The sequence below is a fragment of the Hoplias malabaricus genome, chromosome X1 (assembly GCF_029633855.1).
Source record: "Hoplias malabaricus isolate fHopMal1 chromosome X1, fHopMal1.hap1, whole genome shotgun sequence".
In the NCBI taxonomy this organism is placed as follows: Eukaryota; Metazoa; Chordata; class Actinopteri; order Characiformes; family Erythrinidae; genus Hoplias; species Hoplias malabaricus.
Genome location: NC_089818.1, coordinates 24,399,786 through 24,409,487, shown reverse-complemented (window position 1 = coordinate 24,409,487; position 9,702 = coordinate 24,399,786). Strand labels below are relative to the sequence as shown.

The 9,702-nt window shown below is 44.9% G+C and overlaps 1 protein-coding gene across 1 annotated transcript; it reads right to left on the bottom strand.

The window, feature by feature from the left end:
• Window positions 1-2,306: 2,306 nt before the first annotated feature.
• LOC136675732 (uncharacterized) lies at window positions 2,307-7,013 on the bottom strand. Its single transcript, XM_066652462.1, has 2 exons — window positions 6,683-7,013; window positions 2,307-5,057 (listed from the first exon to the last, which is right to left on the bottom strand). The coding sequence occupies exons 1-2, from the start codon at window positions 6,845-6,847 to the stop codon at window positions 3,909-3,911; spliced, it is 1,314 nt and encodes a 437-aa protein (XP_066508559.1). The 5' UTR covers window positions 6,848-7,013; the 3' UTR covers window positions 2,307-3,908.
• Between the last annotated feature and the right edge of the window lie 2,689 nt (window positions 7,014-9,702).

Here is a 9,702-nt window from a genome sequence, read left to right as displayed (position 1 = left end):
TGTGAGGACTTATATTGTTGTTTTATTTAACAGTTCTACAGTGAATTAATTCAGATATTTACCTCTTATTCTGGAGAATAGAATGCCATGCACCTTTAGCGAGCACAACTTAAGTTTAAAAATACTGTTGGTACCTTTAGTGACGATAATGTACCTGTACAGTACCTGTTTTCTGAGAGTGTATCAGCTCTGACTGCACTGGTTAAATAACATTTAGGTTGATTTTCCAAGTGAAAAGAAGTAGCCCCCATTTACACCGAACCAACACATGTTCGGATTTAATGCAATTTAACATTCTGATCGAATAAATACAGAAATATTGTGGCACGTGCAAAGGCACCTCTACAGTTGATCCCCTGGTGTTATCTTTTGATAATATCTCAGAGCTCACTTGACTCATCAGGCCTTAATCCAAGTCTGGTGTAAACAGATCCAGCGCGTAATAAACGATGCGTGCCTTCAAACCACTCAGAGTTCAGACATTAGCTCGTCTAAGTAGCTAACGAAGGACTAGATAATAAAGATAACTTGATTCTCACATCACAGGAGAGATGATCAAACACACAGGTCCTCATTGGTCAGGATACCACCACTGAGTAGGTCTGATCTGGGTAGTGGATCGTTCTCTGTGCCGCAATGACACTGACGTGGTGGTGTGTTAGTGTGTGTTGGCCATGGCAAGCCCTTGATTGTGTGATCAATAAACCATTTCTGTGGTGGTTGTAAGGTCAGATTTGGCTGTTGTCTTTGGTTGAATGCTATCAGATCCTCACAGCAATGTTCAGACATGTCTAATGCGTTCTCAGAAGAGTAGAAGCTGGACAAATGGCCTACTACACGTGTGTATAGAGGCATCACGTATATACACTCCAGATAACCCCTTGTCGGCCTTTATTTTTTTAAAGGTATAATAACTCCACTAACAAAAATGATTTACATAATGAACATCCATAGTGTGTGCAAACAAGGGAACCACTGCTTCTGTGATTCAGTTAAAAATGCTTCAAATTTGAACACTAATGGTTTTCAGTCCAATTTTGTTTTCTCCAAATGAGCTGAACACACAGCAGACATCAAAGAACCGTGTCTGCTAAAATGCTCTGACCCTGATGTGTCTGTCTGCTCACATTCCAAAGCATTCCCTTTTACACAACAACAGGGAAGGTCTATATATATACGATATAATCCTCAACATAATCTTAACCCAGACTCTACCTCCTAGCCATTCTTAATCTAAATCTCCACCAGCACAGCTGCCGCAGCACAACAGAGGAACGCAGCTGAGGAGATTCGTGTCACCTGAGGGTTTCTGGGTAGCTTACATGAGTCTAGACTTGTGGGTCACCTCAACAGACACAAAAACAACATTTAGACCTATATATTATGAGTTAGACACACACTGCAGGGACAAACTGGGTGGTTTGGCATGACAGGGATATGCTAGTTATTAATGCCATCAAAGGGACCTTGAGGAAAGAAAGAGGGTTCTGCGTACAGAGTAAAGTTAGTTCAATTGATACAATAAAGGGAATATTATGAGCAAAAAATCATTCTTTACAAGAAAGAAGTGACATTAATCGCCTTAAATACAAAGACATTGAACTTTTTGGAATTTTTATTTAATAATCTGTTCCAGAATGCATTTTTGGCTGCGTCCACCCACAATGTAGTCTCCCACTGCCAGAGTCTAGTGCCTTTCAACATGGTCAACAACCGCCTACTGTGAGGAGTGTGGTGTGTTCTCCCTGTGTCTGCGTGGGTTTCCTCCGGGTGACTGTCTGTGAGGAGTGTGGTGTGTTCTCTCTGTGTCTGTGTGGGTTTCCTCCGGGTGACTCTCTGTGAGGAGTGTGGTGTGTTCTCCCTGTGTCTGCATGGGTTTCCTCCGGTTGACTGTCTGTGAGGAGTGTGGTGTGTTCTCCCTGTGTCCGCGTGGGTTTCCTCCGGGTGACTGTTTGTGAGGAGTGTGGTGTGTTCTCCCTGTGTCTGCGTGGGTTTCCTCCGGGTGACTGTCTGTGAAGAGTTGGTGTGTTCTCCTTGTGTCTGCGTGGGTTTCCTCCGGGTGCTCCAGTTTCCTCCCACAGGCCAAAAACATACGTTGGTAGGTGGATTGGCGACTCAAAAGTGTCCGTAGGTGTGAGTGTGTGTCGCCCTGTCAAGGACTGGCGTCCCCTTCAGGGTGTATTCTTGCCTTGCAACCAATGATTCCTGGTAGGCTCTGGACCCAACTGAACTGGATAAGGGTTACAGAGTGAATGAAGGAATGAACAACTGCCTACTTCTGTAGGAAAAGAAATTTGACAAGTCTGCTATTGTGGCATGACATGTGAAGGCCGTCTTCCACGTCGGACCAATACCAGAGCCGCTACAAAACGATACACGGAAGTTTTGTATATGCGCATGTACAGAGAGCCAAACAGCAGAATCCTGACGGTGAAGTCACTGAAAGTATCCGACTCTCCGACACCTTGGGGGCTGGTCTTATTTATTTTTTATGAAGATTACACAAGCTGCACTACCAGGCTGTGGTCATTTTGGGTGCATTAGTGAAGTAGCTATATTCAATGAATATAAGGCAATGGTGAATTTGTTATATACCTGGCAACTCTCAAACACGACATTTGAATGCACCATGTACAAGTGTGAAATTACTTACATTTTCATTTAATAAAAATGCCTTTTGAGAATTTATAAAGGATTACAATGATCAAAGTTCACCCAATCATGATGAAGCCATTATAAAATATAAAGGATGAGAAGGAACACGTTCATTAAAAAGGTTACAAGGTACAAATGTAACAGGTGGGAACAAATAAAGACATCAGAAATCCCAACCTGTAAAACAAATGTATAAAAGAAATATTGTAAAAACATTAGTATTTTATACAATTACGTTTTTTTTCCATATAATTCACTGCAAATGAATCCACCTTAGAACTGTGGAAGGGAATGTGGGAGAGAGATTTCTAATTCCTGGTCAAGGACCGCCTTTAACTTTGATTACGATTCATCGTCCATCGTGTTTAAGAAGCGTGAAGATACTCACTACATTAGTCAGAGTTAAAGGAATCGTTGCACTGCAGTAATTACCCAATCACGTGCACATTATTACTTTGATCCGGAACTTACAAACCGTAAAATAAAACAATGCATTTTTTTCTCAGAAATCGTGGGATAAAATGAAACGGTCTGACGTTGTGCTTCATCTTACATCTCACAGAGAGTAGAGACGTTAGAATTGTGCCTCCTCCTCATCTGAGAGTCTCACAAGGGACCTGCCTTTATTCAGAAAGGTTCAAAAAGGAGAGTAAAAGAAGAAAAACGAACACAACGAGCGTGGAGGAATAAGTGTTCTGATTAAATGTGGTTAAAGTGAGAACAGAAGACAATCAAGCAAAAATGGCTAAAAGAAAAAAGATTCTGCTCTTCGCTTCTCACTCCTGGGTTCTCAGTGTGGAACTGAGCTGTGGCTCATTGTCATTTAAAGGAACAGGGTCTAAAAACAGTTGTTCTGAACAGGACTGTGTAAGGGCTACGTTAAAATGATGCTGTGTTGTTTGCTCCTTGTGGTTAAGTGTTAAAAACCTGAGGATGACAGTGGGGTTTTTTTGGTTGATTCTTGTGCTGGAGACTAAACAGGGGTGGAGCTGAGCAGTGCCTTAATAGAAAAATATTAAAAATATTCGGGGCCAGCCCTGATTTACATGTTCGCATACTTCCACAAAAACATGGCTCAGTCGTTAAGTTTTAGAACAGCTCTCTTCTTAATGACAGCCCAATACACTTCTGTCAGTGTCCATCCACAAACTTTACTCCTGTTGAGAGTTCTCTCTGATTGGGCTTAAATTATCAGGCAAAACTGAGGGTGTCCGAGCCTTAATGTTGGGGAGTTTGGGGGAGCAGAGCTGCCCTCAGTTCTGCTCCTCTGGTTGGTTCTGCTGATTCTCCTGCTGCAGGAAATATTTACAGTACAGCGCTCTGACCTCCTCTCCTGCAGGACTGTCGCCCGAGGCCGGAGCCTCGTCGGCTGGCTGCGGGTTGTCCTCCTGCCTCACAGCCTGCACCCACTCATCCATGAAAGTGTCCCCATGCACTTCACACACGTTGTGGAGGATGCAGCAAGCCAGGATCATGGTGGGCACCACATCCATGTGGCAGTCATTTCTTTTTAAAAGGCACTGCCAGCGTGCCCTGAGCCTCAGGAAAGCATCATCCACCACACTGCGGGCCCTCTCCAGACGGCGGTTGAACGCCCGCTGGCCAGATGTTAGGTCCTCCGATTCGGGGTAACATTTCAGCAACCAGCTTTGTAGGGGATACCCAGCATCCCCCAGCATCAGGTAACCCAAAGGCTTCCCCATGAAGTTACGAGGTGGTGGGTCTCGGGGCGAAAGGCCACCTTCACATCCCATGACCCACAACGTGGAATTTTGAAGGATTTCAGCATGCTCAGTGCCCCCAGGGAAACCAGCACAAACGTCCCAGAACTGACCGAGGCCGTCCACCACGCCCTGAGTGACCACAGACAGCCAGCCACGGCTGTTCCAATAGCTGTCTGCGTTTCCAGTCGGTGCGATAATTGGCACGTGGAGGCTGCCCAGGACCCCTACACAGTGCGGGAAGCCCCAGCGAGTGCTGAAAAGACGTGCGGCATCCTCCAGCTCCTGTTGGCTTGGTGTGCGAAGATAAAGTGGGCGGAGCATGACGGCGATGGCATGGCACACCTCCCGCACACACTTGCAAACAGTGGAACGACCCACACCAAACAGTGTGCTGATGGTGCGGTACTCCACATTCGAAGCCAAGCGCCACAAGGCCACGGCCACACGCTTCTCCAGGGGCAGCGCTGGGCGCAGGCATGTGTCCTGCCGAGTCAGTCGTTGTTTCAGCTTCCCACAAAGGACAAAGAAGGTCTCCTTGCTCATTCGGAAGCGCTCTAGCCAATCGGAAGGCTGGAACTCTGTCATGACTACCCTCTCCCACCAGTCAGTGCTCTCTATGTTGGTCCAAGCGCGTGTGCGTGCCACGCTGACCGAGCGGGTGCTTTGAGCAATCAGCATCTGCAGAGATGAATATGGAAATTTGATTCAATGTTTGAAAGAGAAGTCTATTATTTACATTATTTACAATCTGCAAAAATAATAATAATAAAAAAAACTAACGTAATCAAAGAATGGCATGAAAATAAAAGAGAAACACTTCAACACCAGAACAGTGTTCATAAAGAGTTGTACTTTTATTTGGTTATCACTGATCTTAACTAGGGCGTCACGGTGGCGCAGCAGGTAGGTGTCGCAATCACACAGCTCCAGGGACCTAGAAGTTGTGGGTTTGATTCCTGCTCCGGGTGACTGTCTGTGAGGAGTGTGGTGTGTTCTCTCTGTGTCTGCGTGGGTTTCCTCCGGGTGACTGTCTGTGAGGAGTGTGGTGTGTTCTCTCTGTGTCTGCGTGGGTTTCCTTCAGGTGACTGTCTGTGAGGAGTGTGGTGTGTTCTCTCTGTGTCTGCGTGGGTTTCCTCCGGGTGACTGTCTGTGAGGAGCGTGGTGTGTTCTCCCTGTGTCTGCGTGGGTTTCCTCCGGGTGACTGTCTGTGAGGAGCGTGGTGTGTTCTCCCTGTGTCTGCGTGGGTTTCCTCCGGGTGACTGTCTGTGAGGAGCGTGGTGTGTTCTCCCTGTGTCTGCGTGGGTTTCCTCCGGGTGACTGTCTGTGAGGAGCGTGGTGTGTTCTCCCTGTGTCTGCGTGGGTTTCCTCCGGGTGACTGTCTGTGAGGAGCGTGGTGTGTTCTCCCTGTGTCTGTGTGGGTTTCCTCCGGGTGACTGTCTGTGAGGAGTGTGGTGTGTTCTCTCTGTGTCTGCGTGGGTTTCCTCCCACAGTCCAAAAACACACGTTGGTAGGTGGATTGGCGACTCAAAAGTGTCCATAGGTGTGAGTGAATGTGTGTTGCCCTGTAAAGGACTATCGCCCCCTCCAGGATGTATTCCCGCCTTGCGCACAATGATTCCAGGTAGGCTCTGCTATGTTTACCTAGATTTAGTTTGTGTGTGTAGGTGAGAAAGAAATGAGTAATGTTACATTTGAAAGGTAGTCATAAATATGGCCAATAAACATAGTTTATAAAGTTAATCTCTTTTATTAATGGAGTCCCAGTCTTCTTTCACCAGTAATAGAGGAGCTTGAGTTTCTTACCAAAGGGACATGGGTTTGGTTTCTGCAGTGTGTCCCCAAAGGTCCAAAACCCAACAGATAAAGATGTCCCAGTGCACAGGAGCAGTACTCCATTGTGCCCAGTACCAAGCCCGACTAGTACGGAGATGTGTGTTCTTTGGAGAGATGGAGAACCATTTAATACCTTTTAGAAAACTTGAAGTGGCACTTGGGACCTAGGACTAATTATAAACACCAGTGCCTAACCTCATTAAAGCCATTAATATGTTCACAGCACTGTTCCACCCTGTTTTAGGGGGTAACCTTAATAACCCAATGCCCTGTGCCTTCACACACTGTAAATGAGAATTAGTACATGGACGACACTATTAAAGCACTGTTTTGACACACAGCAGACACTTGGAGTTGTGGTAGTTTCTGATTGGCTAACTCTCAGGGAGACGGTTACAGACAATGTGCTCAATTCGAAATGACGTAAACACAATCAGCAGGTGATGAATGTACAAATAAAACTGTGTTACCATCAGCATTCTTTTCTGTCTCTGCAGAAAATACTGTCTGTGTCTAATTCTCTGCTGAGTTTCATTCCGTCTCCTCGTCTCAGAGTCGTTCAGGTCTCTCCGCCGCTTCATTAGCATGTACGTTAACGTGAACATTAGAGACCGCAGCTTCTCGTCGTTCTCCATTTTGAAGGTTTATTACTCTCACAGGAGCCTTCGAAACTCCGAGTCATACGTTCATTTATAAAAACAGCAGTACAGAGCTTTGTTTTTGTAATGTTTTTAGCTAGCGACTGAGCTAGAACATCTTCTTCTGTGTGAGAGAGGAATGGAAGAAAAGCACCTGAGCTAAACTCGCCACCTACTGGTCAGCGGTGACATTGACACTACCGCCTCGTCCGTTTTACCAGCTCCACCGACCACATATATGCGCTTTGTTGTTCTACAATTACAGACTGTAGACCATCCGTTGCTCTGCATACATGGTTAGCTCGATTTTATCCTGTTCCCCAGTGGCCAGTATACCACCATAAGACCACCACAGGACAGGTAGGGCCATTATTTGAGTGGTGGATCAATCCCAGCATTGCAGTCACATGAACAAAGTCATAGGTGTGTTAGTAGTACATGTGGATCAGACACAGCAGTGCTGCTAGAGTTTTTAAACCCAGTGCCCACTCACTTGCCGCTCTATTAGACATATTAGAAATGTCCACCACATATGTTTCCCTGCAGTGTTGAGGCTGATCCATCCAAAACAATATTCTTTATCTTATTTGTGGTGGCCCTTTATGGGTCGTGACCACTGCAGAACAGTGCAAAAAAGGGGCTAAAGAAGTTTTTTCATCATATTAACTGATGAACCACAGCCTATAACTGTGAAATTCTACAGTGAAATTGGAGCTGATAAAATGGAAAATGAATGTAAGGTAACAATAAAGGGCTGATCAGTTTATTTTAAAAACATAAACTATATATACACTGTGTGTTGTAATGAGAGCAAATTATCAAAGAAATAACACAAAATCCATGTGAAATTTCAAATTTGGCTAATGCCAGGAGTTTGGCTAATGCTCCATTCATCCATCCTTCCATTATCTGTAACCCTTATCCAGTTCAGGGTCGCGGTGGGTCCAGAGCCTACCTGGAATCATTGGGCGCAAGGCGGGAATACACCCTGGAGGGGGCGCCAGTCCTTCACAGGGCAACACACATTCACTCACACACTCACACCTACGGACACTTTTGAGTCGCCAATCCACCTACCAACAAGTGTTTTTGGACTGTGGGAGGAAACCGGAGCACCCGGAGGAAACCCACACAGACACAGGGAGAACACACCACACTCCTCACAGACAGTCACCTGGAGGAAACCCACGCAGACACAGAGAGAACACACCACACTCCTCACAGACAGTCACCCGGAGGAAACCCACGCAGACACGGGGAGAACACATCAACTCCTCACAGAGAGTCACCCGGAGCAGGAATCAAACCCACAACCTCCAGGTCCCTGGAGCTGTGTGACTGCGACACCTACCTGCTGCGCCACCGTGCCGCCCTGAGTATGCTATATGGCCATACTATATACCATGAAAAATAACACATTCCTGATTGTCACTAATTCTTGAAGCACAGTGAGAGAGAATTCCTATTGTATGTTTTCTTTGGTTTACACTACATGGGCCAAATATTTATGGATACATATTCCAAATATAACAACATTATAGATAACTTCATGTGCATGCTTTTCTACTGAGGATATACAAGCTGCTTGTTCACAAAGTTCCACAGTGGATGCACCACGAAGCAGAAGTAAATAATTATAATGGAGGTCTACAAGCAATTAGACACTCTTCCAGGATGTGAGGGTGTTCCTCCTTTCAGACAGCTAGTTTCAGAGAGAGAGAGAGTTTTCCAGAACGAGTGCAGTTTTTCTCTAGTGGGATCTTGTTGTAAAGTGGTGGAGTGGTAAGGCTTTTTTCAGTGTATTCTTTGATGAATTTTAACAGGACACGAGGAGAAGCTTTCCCACCCTGAGCTCGGAGATCTCTCTGGATTTCTCAAGTGCTTGTGTCCAAGGAGCCTCCAGTCACTCTTTCTTCCTCTGTGAATTCTGCCCTTCTGTTTTCTTTCTCTTCTCTTCCTTTCATCATAACATCCTGTGATTTTAGGGTGGGAAATTGCTATCATCCAAAATAACATGGTGTCATAAAAGCTCTCAGCAATCCATTTGCTTTTTGACAGAAACCAGCGGTGAAATCCAAGAATACAACATGTGTCCTCAACTGCATCGAACAGTCGTTAGACCACACACAAAACATACAGTTCATATTTTAAAGCGTTATATGTCCGTAAAACATGCACCAAATTCATTCCACGTGTTTTACTAAATACTTCGCTGTGTTATAGCGACACGTTTTGTTCGCTCCCAATGTTGTGATGAATAATTTGTGGATTAAACTATGGGAAGCCATTTTGACTTATAACCCAATGTTTCTTGTTGTCAGAAATTCAATTTAAACTAATAGAAAGACTTTTATTTTAGGACAAATTGTGTCCGGTTTCCTCCCTCGGTCCACAAACACATTGGTAGGTAGATTGGTGACTCAAGGGAGTGTGTGTGTGTGTGTGTGAGACCCTGTGAATGACTGGTGCCCCCTCCAGGGTGTGTTCCTGCCTTGTGCCCAATGAGTCCAGGTAGGCTCTGGACCCACCCTGGATAAACGACAATGAATGAATGAATTAATGAGTACATGAGTGAACACTATTATTAAAATGATTGTAAAATGCTAAACATTAATGTCAGTATGATTCAATATTATTAACACCCAACCAACAAAAGAGGGTACCACAACAACCACTATGCACCTAGCTAGCAACGCTCTGGACCCATAGCAACCACCTAACAGCACACTAGCAACTACCTGGGATATCTAACCAATCACCATGGCCAAAGGAAAAACAGTAAAATAAGGGAAAAAATATATATGTATGAATAAATATTATAACGTTTATAACGTTTCACATATGAAACTGAT

Bases quoted from the DNA above. Each gene is read 5' to 3' on its own strand.
- LOC136675732 (XM_066652462.1), bottom strand. From the start codon at position 6,847: ATGGAGAACGACGAGAAGCTGCGGTCTCTAATGTTCACGTTAACGTAC. The intron at 5,058-6,682 runs GTAACACAGTTT...TCATCTCTGCAG, and splicing joins GACAGAAAAGAATGCTGATG to ATGCTGATTGCTCAAAGCAC.